Source organism: Glossina fuscipes, unplaced genomic scaffold (genome assembly GCF_014805625.2).
Source record: "Glossina fuscipes isolate IAEA_lab_2018 unplaced genomic scaffold, Yale_Gfus_2 28, whole genome shotgun sequence".
NCBI classification, from domain to species: Eukaryota; Metazoa; Arthropoda; class Insecta; order Diptera; family Glossinidae; genus Glossina; species Glossina fuscipes.
In genome coordinates, this window is record NW_023998423.1 from 5,478,040 (window position 1) to 5,490,452 (window position 12,413).

General features: G+C 34.7%; 1 protein-coding gene across 6 annotated transcripts in view; it reads right to left on the reverse strand.

Annotated features, from left to right (window-relative positions):
* Positions 1-1,849: 1,849 nt before the first annotated feature.
* LOC119636137 (probable serine/threonine-protein kinase DDB_G0282963) overlaps positions 1,850-12,413 on the reverse strand; it is a 94,146-nt gene continuing 83,582 nt past the window's right edge. For 5 of the 6 annotated variants that reach the window (XM_038031313.1, XM_038031311.1, XM_038031314.1 and 2 more), the window contains 3 exons: positions 5,720-6,262; positions 5,588-5,654; positions 1,850-5,525 (listed from right to left, as the gene is read on the reverse strand). In XM_038031313.1, coding sequence (XP_037887241.1) covers positions 2,185-5,525; positions 5,588-5,654; positions 5,720-6,262 — 3,951 coding nt within the window. In that variant the 3' untranslated portion in view covers positions 1,850-2,184. The remainder of the gene's footprint in view (positions 5,526-5,587; positions 5,655-5,719; positions 6,263-12,413) is intronic. The other variant, XM_038031315.1, reaches the window with a different exon arrangement.

Genomic DNA, 12,413 nt, shown 5'->3' on the forward strand with positions numbered 1-12,413 from the left:
GCAGCGCTGCACTTAGCTGAATACAGCGCTTTCAGGTGAATGCAGCGCTGTACGTAGAGAATATGCTGCACTTAGCTGAATGCAGCGCCTAATTGAATGCAGCGCTCCACTTAGCGAATGTGCTGCTTAGCTGGATGCAGCGCTGCGCTTAGCTGGATGCAGCGCTGCACATACATGGATGCAGCGCTGCACTTAGGTGAATATGGCGCGTTCAGCTGAATGCAGCGCTGCACTTAGAGATTGTGCCGCTTTTAGCTGAATGCAGCGCTACACTTAACTGAATACGGCCTTTTGAGCTGAATGCAGCGCTGCACTTAGAGAATGTGCTGCATTTAGCTGAATGCAGCGCTTAACTTAGCTGAATGCAGCGCTGCATCCGCTAGCTGAATACAACGCTGCACACAACGACGGTGCTGAACCTAGCTGAATATAGCATTCGCTGCAGCGCTGCATTTAGCTGAATACGGCTTTTTGAGCTTAATGCAGCACTGCACTTAGCTGGATGCAGTGGAAGGCCGCTCAGAATAAGATACTCGTCAGGACTATGAAAACCTTGTATTAATAAATGGGTTGATGAAGGCAATTGTTCTGGTCATCAGAAAGTGCGCTTAGTAAACCACCAATCCTTTTCTTTAATGCTGAAATAGCACCAAAACCCAGTAAAGATTGCCAAATTGTTCATGTGCATTCTCCGCAGCCTTTCTTTTAATCCTGATAAAGTATCAAAATTGAGTATACATTGTCAAATTCTTCATTGAGAGATGCAGTGCAATAACGCTTTTAAAAAAAATCGAATTCTTGTAGGTTTTCTAATTTTTTTGGGGTATTGGGAAATTTGAGTGTTGAGCAAGGTATGGGCTCGCCGTCTGTAAGACAAAGACATATTCATTATTTTTTTTTTTATTTTATTATAATCAAATATCAGAAATTTAATTTCCCTTTATTTTGATTTAAAATTTTTTTTGTTTGCAAAGAAGCAATGAATTTTATGAAGAGTACAATTTTTATTCAAGTAGGTTAAATTAAAAAAAAAAAAAAACTATAAATATTATTATGTATGATTATCTTCTAATGGTCACAGTTCTTGAAGGTATAATCGAAGCTGTTCGGAACAACAAGTTTTTTTTTTTCGGGTTAAGATTGTTCAAGTTCTTCGAAAAGAAATGGGTAATATTTCTTGTTGCACGCTTTGAATTTCTCTGCTTTTTCCTTTTCATGCTTCGAAGACATTGTTTGCAAAAGTTCCTTGGAATGTGTTAGAAAGCATTTAAAAATATTTACAATATTTAATTTGGACTCTTTCTTCTTTTTTCTCTTTTTTTGAAAGTTTTGTACCGTAATTATTAATTTAATTAACCGGCTAAGAAGGTACATTTAATAATTCCAGTAATTAATTAGATGAGAAAGAAAAAGAAATGTCAGTAAATTTTGTCAAATTTTCTTAAATGCTTTCCCCTTCACTTTCAATTGTATATCACGTTTGAAATCATCTTTTGTTTATTTAGTTTATTTTTTTTTCTTTTCTTTCCTCCAACAAATATTAGCTAAACAATTTTGATTGGTTATTATTTTGTTAATATTTAATTGCTTTTCAACTATTTTCTTGTTTCTCTTATCGTTTTTCCATTAAAATTCTCTAAAAAGTAAAATGTACTCCCACATTAGGTTTGCTTGCTTTTCTTCGTTTTTAAATACATTTTTTATGTTTTCAAGAATTTGTTTTTTTTTTTTTTTTTTTTTTTGTTAATATTTATAATTTTTTTTCTTTTTTTTAAATAAATTTAATATTTACAATAAATTTTAATTATATTGATGAAAAGGATTATTTTGGTAGTTAATGTAAGTTTGGTGTTCGTTAGTGATCGCTTTTTAAACCTTTAAAATCTTAAGTATTAGGACGAGGAAAAAAAAAACATCCAAACCGGATAGAAATGAGAAAAAAAAAATTATTTGAATTTTTAAATAAGAAACGGAAATATAACTCCGGAAATTAAGTGTAAACTATAAATGCTGGTACTTTGTTCAATAGTTTGTCTAATAAAGCTCGTATTATTCTGCTTCAGAAGTAGAATTCTGGAGAACAGGCGGTAAAGCGCTTAGATGATCGAGACAAGTTTCTCTACTATTAGGCTTTTTTTTTGTGTTTTTGCTTTTGTTTTTTTTTTTCATAAAAAGCTTAGTTTTCTATTTCAAAGCTTCTTTAGCCCTTCGTTCCCATTCGGCGCGCCTCTGATGGATACCTTTGAATTCCCCTACGGTGGCTGATCTTTCGATTGTTTTAGATCCCAAGGTTACAGACATTTCATTAGGATGTATACATCCCATATTTTCAGTTATCTTATGGCTTATTGCTGTTCGGTCCATAGATGCGGTGGATTTTATACCCATTGTCTCTCCTATGTGATAATTATTGTTACGTTCAATAGGTACGTTACGAAAATTTGTTGTTTTAGTAACAGGTGGTAGAAAGTTTTTGACTATCCCTTGTCCCAGTGGACAGCCATTGCTGATATTTGATGCATTTTTATTACTATTATTATTATTATTATTATTGTTATTATTATTGTTGTTACCGTTATAATTGTTGTGATTGTTATTGAGTACTAAACCATGATTTAATGATTTCGGCGATGAGCGAAAATCACCCAAAGAGTTTCGTATAATTGCAACACTAGTACTACTCGAATTCATACTCGAATTATTTGAATTATTTGCCTGAGTATTGCTTATGGTATCTTTATCCAATAGCTTCGGTAATTTATCAAGTTTCTCCTCACTAGCCGATTGATTTTCCTTATCGCTGTCAACATTAGGTATATTGGCACTTTGATATTTCTTATTGTTTTGAATGAATGACTGTGAGCTTGTATTTGAGTTTACTGTCGCGTTTATCAATTTATCAATATCTTCGTCTTTGATTTTCAACGATCTTCGCGCAAACACTTTCATCAATTCAGGTGTACTGTCATCTCGACTAATTTTACTGAAATTGCCGTTACTATTGTTCACGGTGTGATTATTTAATGAATGCGTGTGATTAGCAGTATTGGCGATGAGAGATTTTTTACGTATTATTACCGTATTATCTAATATTTCTTTGGTTGCATTGTGATTATTATTAATATTCTTAGTTTCGTATTTGGATAAAGATTCGCTTGGAAGGGATTTCTTGCGTTCTTCTTCTTGGCTTTTATCTTTCTTGAAGTGTTCTTCATGCATGAACAAACGTCGCCTCTCTTTTAAAGACAAAGGATTACCGTTTGTTATTTCATCGGTATTAAGTGCATGAAAACGTTTACCTTCTTCTCTGCTTTTTTCATATATGTGATTTTCCAAACCCGTTACAGGTGACGTAATAGGCGTTGTAGGTGTCGACTTTTTACTGGGACATTTTGGCGGCAAACCTGTAGAGCTTTTAGCTTGCCGATTAATTGCTTCATGATAATAAACGCAACATCGATTATCACTTTCCGGTGAATCTCTTTCATTAATATCCACGCTCTCATTGCTTAAGCGTCGGAAGCTTAAGTCATCAGTACTGCAAGATTTCTCCGGAGTACTGGCTGTCGTAGAAGGAATTTTCGGTTCCCGGAAATTTTTCGCCAATACAACGTGACTTTTCGATATTCTGGCGGGATCGACTCGATTCAATTGTATTTTCATGAATTCCGGTACAGAGGCATTATCTGTTTCTAAACCCTCCATTGCGCAACTGGTACGTCGTGTAAACGATTTTGTCAATTTAATACCGTTGCTTATATCTGGAGCCGATTTTCTATCAGTTTCTTGTGTTTCGATATCAGAGCAATTGGCCTTGGCAAAGTTTGATTTATTTTTAATCGAATAGCTTTTATCTCGTAGTACCACCGATCCGTTCGAATGCGTCATCGACAATATATCTTCGCTAGCCGACTTCTCTTTAGTTAAGTTAAGAACATCTGGTCGGCTTTGGGGCCGCTCAGTTGATTTCTTTTGCTCCCCAGTTGTTTTTATCATATTATTAACTTGCTCTTCCTCTTCGTCCAAGATAATCGATTTACGTATAACACTAACACAGGGTAATTTCACAATTATATCAATATTATTTTCGATTTCAGTGATGTTTTTGTTGCAAATATTTGAAAGTGATAAATTGCTAACGACAGCTGACGGTGTTAGCAGTTTGGTGGGCGAAGATTTGCTGTTGGCGGATGTTGTTGTTAATATAATGTTTTTGTCATAGTTACCGTATGATCGGCGCTTTTCTCCGTCACCTTTAATCAATTTGTTGTCATTAATTTCAAAAGCCAGGGATGACCGATGATCACCGTCCATCGGCTCGGGTGGTGAAGGTGAGGAATATTCTTTGCCATTGAAAAAAAAATCTTTGCAAAACGGGCCTTTCATATTTAGGGATAAATCGGGCAAACTCGGCATATTATTATGAACCGACGATACGTTTTCTTTGGTTTCTCCGTATGTTCGGAAACTTTTCGATTTTTCGACCGATTTACGTTGCTTCTGAATGTAGGTATGCGAAGGGCAAAATATTTCTTCTTCCGATCGTTCAAATGATTTGAGAGACACGTTAGTGCTAGATCCACGGCCAAACTGATCTGTAGAACGAGAGATTTTCTGTTGAAATGCTGATAAACCGACAATCTTGGGTTTCTTTTCGAAATGATAATCTTGTTTGCCGGGTGCCTGCAATGCTGAAGTAATTTCTTTAATAATGGAAGTTGATTGAAATGTTTCATTTATAGACAATTTTGGAAGCGGTGGCTCTCCAGGTTGTACGTATTTTTCGCTAAATATTTGCTTTTCTAAGCTGCAAATCGATTCATTGCTAATATTCTGCGGCATGTATCGCTGTCGCGCGGCCGGCCCAGATTTAGGTTTGGAGGCATTTTTGTCCGTCAACGGCAATGCGAAATTATTAAGCATAGCACTCAAACCGATTTTGCCCTCAGAATGAATCTCCCTCTTGATCTCTCGCCGCTTCTCTTCGACATTTTTCTCGTAAGAAATTTCACTGCGCGATTTATCTAAACCAGAATTAATATTTATCATATTGTTGCCAGTTGTTTCGAAGCAAGATGTCGATATTTGCAATTTTTTCGGATCACCTTGTTCAATATTCAAATTTTTCTGATCCTGAGAATCTTCTTCTTGAACCTTAGATATGGACCGTTTTCCATTAGAGCGCCCTAAGCATTTCAAAAAACCGGGTTCTGCCGTTTCCGAGTTATTTAGATTTTGTTGAGGTATATCCGACTTCTTTAAGAATTCCGATCCTTTAGATTCCTCTTCCAATTGCAAAGTTTCTTTGGATTCAAATATGGCTGAAGTTGTGTCGGTCAATGAACGTAAGCTAAATAGATTTGATGACGTGGAAACGGTACTTTTTAGAAGGTTACTAGGAACAGGTTTAAGTGTTTCTTCAGAGGCAGTGTTGCTAGTGAGTTTAGCTTCGTCGGCATACAAAACCAAGAGATTTGCATTTACCTTAAGGGGAAGTGATTTACACTTTGTTTTATCATCCGCATCTAAATCAAAAAATTTATTTATTATATATTGAACAAAAGTACAAATATTTGAGAAGACTCACCTTTCACATCCCATGGACTACAATTAGCAAACTTATTTAAATCTTCATTGGCCTCGGGTATACAATTCTAAAAAATGTTGTGATTAGTTGCTAAAATCTCACAACTCTAATTTTCGGATGATAAAAATGTACCTCTAATGTCCTTCTATGCTGCCGACTGGGTCCCTTTCGCTTTGTAGGCCTTACAGCCATTTTATGTTTGGCTGCCGAATGCGACAAACGGTGACGATCTCCATTACAAGCATCAATTTCATCATCGTGACTATTATTTAATCCATTATTACCGCTTGAAGGCCTCAAAATATCGAAGCTCAACGTCAGGGTCGATGTCACGGGAGATTGCGGATACCGATCAACGTTAACATTACTATCAGGTAAAACTTCCGCTGTAAGTGTCATCATAGAGTTATTAGTTTCAAAACCATCGTCGCCATCAGCGCTATTCATGCTTAACAAACTTATAGACGAGACTTCGCTTTGATTGCTTTGAATACCCGTCGAAGTCCCGTACTTCTGCTGTTCGTTTGATGCCGTTTTATAAAGATCTGGCTTATCGGCAATTGCATGATGTGTGGATCGCCGTTGCGGTGATACTGGACTACGAGGCAAACCTAAATCTTCATCCGATGCGTCGGGGCGATTGCGACGTTTACGCAAAACATCGGCAAGTTCAGCCTGAAAAGAAGACAATTTTTAAATAATATTTTTCAATTTTGGGAAAATTAAGGAGAGATTTTTCAACTCGCAACAATACCCAAGTTTTCCAGCGAAATATCAATTTAGCTCGAAAGCAGCTTCTGTGAGAGCGTGCGTCAACTGGTGCCGGATTTATTTTCATTTTAAATGGATTTTTTTGCAAATCGATAATTTTCATTTTACTTATTTAAATTGTTCTTGCTTTTCTACAGAAAGATCATTTCTAAGTAAGAAAATTAAAGATAGTGGACAGAGGATAAATTTAAATCCCGATTTGGGGATTATTCATAGCTGTTTACTTTTTGTTATTATATTTATTTGCATACTTTGCTCGTTGCTGTGTGGAAACTGTAAACATTAAGAGGAAGAAAAGGCTGACAGAGTATGCATCAGACAAATCGAAAAACTGACGGTTAAATAGAATTCCAAGCTTCTACTTATTTATAGTAACTTATTTAAAATATTTTATTAAGAAAAAAAAGGGTGGGAATAACAGAAGCAATGGAACGAGAGCGATTAGGTAAAAGAAATGCGGATTGAAAAGACGAAAGACATCCTTGTTTCTTCTGATAGCAACAAACCACGTTTCCTCTTCGCTTTTAAGCTGTGGTATAAACTTTAGTTCCTTTAGAGGTTTCAACTTGCGGACGAAAGTCCTAATTAATCAACAAAGACCGTACAATTCAACAACGCCCGCAAACGACTCAACTTTCCCATTCGAATTTTTCTTCGTTAAAGACGTGATTAGCTTCTTAATAGGCAAGTAACTTAAAGTCTGGCGAAAAAAGTCGCAGTTGATTCTAGATTGCAAAATGTTGCGCTGACAAGAAAAGAAAAGCGCTGTGATATGAGAATGGAATACTATAACTCAAGGAAAAGTGAACTTCAGATCGTCATCAAGAAAGAGATTAATCCACGTTTATCAACGATTATAGCGATAGAATAAATCATCATCTTTATCAAACGTTTATCTACTTCTTGCGCACCAAGACCTGGAAAGATTCGAGTGTCGAGCGACTCACAATCACTTCCTGAATTGAGTAAAGTGTGTCCGTCTGTCGGTCTGTTTTGTGTTCAATGTACAATTTGTGAGTTATTTTACTAAAATTTGGTCAAGCGAGATGCGTTTGACATGACACATTTGCTATTGAATATGCATTAATCAGATTCTTTTCCACGACTACTTATCCTACCTGAAAAAAGCAGCGAATATGAAGGAAAATTTCGCTTTTTTATGCTTGTCAACGAAAAAAATTGCTTTGGCATAAAAAATAAATGCGGAAAATATGGGTGGAATAAGGCCATGGCTTAAACCCTCTTCCATGTAAAAGTTCTCGCAAAAAGTAAGCTTTTATAAGGAAAGAAAAATAATTTTCTTAAGGATAGAAAATTGGTTCAAAAGTTAACTTGTATAGATGGAAACCTCCTCCTGTACAAGAGTTCTTATGAAAAGTAAGTCTTTATATGCAACTAGTTCTAATTGGTAGTATTTGACAGAGAAATTAATTTTGTTAATATTGCTGAAATAATCATTCTCATCAGTCTCAATCAAAGAACGTATGTGTTCAACTATTTCAGGATCTCTTAATTGCAACTCTGTTTTACAGCATATTCGTGGTTGCAATTACCGTTACTGAATATCTATGCGTTTCAGTTTTGGTGAAATTTAATGATAAAATTAATTATGTCGTCCATTGGGGAGATTACCCGTTAATAATATTAATTAGATTTTTATCCACTAACCGGCTTACTAACAACCAACTACTTAAGTAAAGTTACATAAACAAATTTGGTTTTATATGTCAAACAATTCAAGTTTTCTTTTTTTGTTTTTTATAAGCTGATTACTTAATCGGTTTAGTTGGCGAAAGAAAAGTTTACAAGATTTTTTATTTTTTTATTTTTGTCAACCAATGCCAGAGATACAGTTTCCTTATGTATCGCTGCTAAAAAGTTTGTAGCTTAAAAAACAGAAAAACAAAAAACCAAATGCTTCAGACTTTAACTTTTTTTGCAATAAATTTGATGCTGTTAGTTAGTTAACACCAAGCTAATGTTTATAGTGGTGTTCAAAAAAGGAAAAAGAAAAGAAAATGAATGCTTTCCTAAGTGCGTTTTACACTTAAATCGTTTTAAATGACTTTAATAATATTTTCTCTTTAGAAATGTATAAATTGTATGTATGATTATTATACGTACAAGTGATAGGAAATAATATTGTATGTTATTACATAGATGAGCGATATACGATGGAGAATAGTTTATTTGCTCCATATACTTGGCAACGTAAATATTTTAGCATCATATTATCAACTTAAGCACCTAACCAGTCCAACGACCACGAAGAGATGATGATAGTCAAGCCTAACTTTACTTGATAGCTAAAAGTCGGCTATTATTTTATTCTTTATTTATTTTGCATTTTTTCTCTTCTCCTTCTGCTTGGCATGCTTCACTACTCATTACAACTTAGCATGAAATAGCGGTACAGTGAATGCTAATGCTGTTAAGCGAGAATATAACGAACCTCTCTGAAATTCTAGTGAATAATAATTTTTCTTATTTTTATTACTTTTTTGACGTAAACCTTATTACGCAAATAATATAAACTCTCAATTATGTGCTATGCACATCTCAGTTAGTCACTGTATTAAAATTTTACTCGAGTATTCCCTTATTAGAGATTATTTTCTATAAAAACCTAAGAAGCGTACATTCGAGATTTCTATATCAAAATCGAAAAGAAGAGAAGAGAGTGTACTGGTCTCGTTTCACCATGCAATTAGAAAAAGTTAGAAAGATCGTGACGAAGCACTTCTACGGCATTGTTACCAATCAGTACAAGATTTCGATTCCGTTCAACGCTTGTTGTTGAAGATTTGGCAGAATATTGACAGAGTAGATATCAGGCCCCTTGCGTTGGCCTTTGTGGTCTTGACCTTGACAAATGGCCGCTTTTCAATCTATCAGAAAATTTTAACAAAATTTTCTTTTAATTACCTGCAGTCCAAAACTAGATGAGAACTAATTAGAAGAGTTTTGTAGTGAAAACAGTCGGAATTCATGAAAAGCAGAGATAAGTTTTTCATGAAACTTAAATGAATTGAAGAGAAAGCGTTTATTAAAATCGAAAGCGATATTGTAAAAAAAGTGCAATCGATTTTTTGCTTTGATTTCTTACAGAGGTTGAGACGAATACCTGAAAGCAGTCGTCGTCAACCAAGATCTCTAAGTAAAAAATCTTGGTCTAGATTCAGAAAAAAACCTTACGCCAAATGCTCTCCAGCTATTATAAAAATCGTTTACGGCTGTTCAGGAATCCTGCTTGACCGATAAATTTAATAAATGCCTGAGTAGGGATGCGGTTTGCTACAAAAATCCAATTAAATTATGCCAGTTGTGCCAGGGGCTCACTACTACGTACTACTACGTATCCTATATGATTTCGCCTGCAACCAAGTTTCCTCATAAAATATGAACAATTAGAATTTGTTGCTATTTAAAAGCTTATTTTTATTTTCTACGAGAACTTGAGAGACAAAAAGAGACAAAAACTAGTGCTACTAGGTAATCCAAATTTACTGCAGTATAGTTTTTATGACATATCATTATTTCAGATAAACTGATTAAAGCTAGATCTGCTGCTAAAAATTCGATGTTTTTATCTTATAAAAAAATTTCTTTTTTGTAAGTATGCCTATATGAGACGTTGTTCGCAGCATGGCTTTGTCCGCTCCAAGTTTTGTATATTAGTTTAGAAAGCATTTTGCACAGATTATTGCCGCGAAATATTAAAAGTGATCAATGATTTTCATATAACGGTCGCATGTTCTCATGTGGCGATTGATCGTTACAATGATTTTATCCATTACAATTATTATTCCATTCTCAAGAGTAGTGATTCTTGAGCTGAAACATATCATTCTGGTTCGTGAAAATATCTAGAAAATAGAAGATTAAACACACAACAAGATACATGGACCGATCGATTCTGAAGCGGTTGGTGTATAATAAAATGTGTTTCTATTTCAAGCCCTGCGGAGTGTTTTATGGGCACAAAGTTTACACAGCCTTAACACACGTTATGTGTGGTGTAAAATATTTGGGTACTCTTTGCATTTATTTGAGGAGTTTAGTTCTCCCAACGGACTATGCTATGCCATGTTATGCTATGCCTTAGTGTAATACTCAAAATCAAAAATTTTTTAATTTCCGGTCAAATGATGCAAGAAATGATACGGTAGGCATGGAAACAAAAGTGCAATACGGTAGAAACAAGTAAGAAAAATTGCAGCTGCGGCCAAACTTAAGACGGAAATGTCTTAATAAAAGATTCTCTCAAGCAAATCGTTCAAAGCCTTTTTCAAATCACCTACGACACTAGTGTTGATAAAATCGTATGCCTATTTCAGATTAATTAGGGGTCCAAGCTGCAACCAAACATTTCTCTTGCTACCGAAGCAGCCAGTTTTATTCTCTCAAAGTTGATTAAGATCTGTGTCGCTTCAAACTTCGTGCTTCGTAGGACGATTTCTGTTTGATCCGCTTTCCCTGTCCTTCAAACCAAACTAACTAAAGTATTCCATAATTCTTTTAACTTTTTTTTAGAACTACGTCAGAAACTTGTTGCCCACTTTTTGAAGACGACACGTAATACAAAGTTCGTAAACAGAACTCTTTCGAAATACTTTTTCATACACAGTCTAGTAAAGTCATTCTTTGATTGCTGGCTAAGATCTTTAACATTCTACCAAAAGTACTTGGCAAAGGGCAAAGAGGAGATGATGCAGGTGCAGGTTGTGTAGTCACATCGACGCTACATCGACGCAACGCTACAAGTATTTACGAATTTTTTTAGCAAAGCCCTAAATTTTGCACTGATTGAAGAGGAATCGAGTTCCGATAAAGTTGCGTAAACTTGGAAATTTTTATAAGAATTTCACAATAATTCAACAATGATAAAGTTCGCGCAGTTAACAATTAAATGAAACGAAAATGAAGATTTCTAGATGAATTCAGGCGGAGCTTACTTAAATGGGGTATATCCATAAAAAGGCTTAGTTTCATTTAATTACGACTCTAATTGAAATTCCAACCAAAGGCTGCAAAGAGGAAATGGCACGACTTCCGATTATAATAAAATAAAAACTTTTTCACGTTCCGTTTTAAAGCTTACGAAATGCATCTACAAATGGATCGATAGATATCTAGGTATTCTCGAAGGTACACAAAAAAATGACCTCTGATAGTGGAAGCGATGGTTCTCCGTTTATGCTTAAAAAAAAAATCAAAAAAAGAATCAAAAAATTGTAAATTGAAAGCTGGCGGCTATCGTGAATTGCAAGAGACTTTACTCTACATACTCGTAACATTTTTGCTTGCGTGCTAAACAAATTTACATTTTCTATTCACGCTCTTTAAATTCAAGCACTGTTTACTGGGTCAATCATTTGATGACTAGCGATGATGAATCAATAGTTTATGTCTGCAAAAGCTATTACTGGTATTAAGTGTAACAAACATCCTGTTTGTACCCAACAAACAGGTTCACATGCAACTTGCAATCGACATAAGGCAAAAGCAATATCTATACATATAAGAAGAAAACAAAAAAAAAAAAAAAAAAAAGTAACAGAAAAGAGCCTACAAGAGTATGACTAATATCTTGCAACAATAGATCAGAGAGGAAAAAACAAGTGAGCTCTTCATTCTTATTTATAAATATATATCGTCCAGGTTTTTTTTTTTTTTTTTTTTTTGTTTTTTAGACAAAGAACTATGTTTTTTTTATTTTAAATATTCCTTTAAAAGATTGTCACAGAATTTTTGGACAAATTTTAGTTACACTAAACCTAAGCTGATAATAAATATTTTATTTTATTTTTTTTTTTGATCAAACTTTTATAAAATTGTTTAGTTATTCCTTTTCGTTTTGAAGATGCGCGCTCATAAAAGTCTTTAAATCAACTGAATTTAAAAATTGGCTGACTTGAGTTCAATAGCTTCATGAAGAAGCAAAGCTAGGCAGCATTAAGGAGAAATACTACAATTTGTTAACCTGGTTGGCAAACTAACCAAGTAACGGCATGTGTTTGTGTATGTGCGCGCGCGTGTGTGTGTGTGTGTGTGT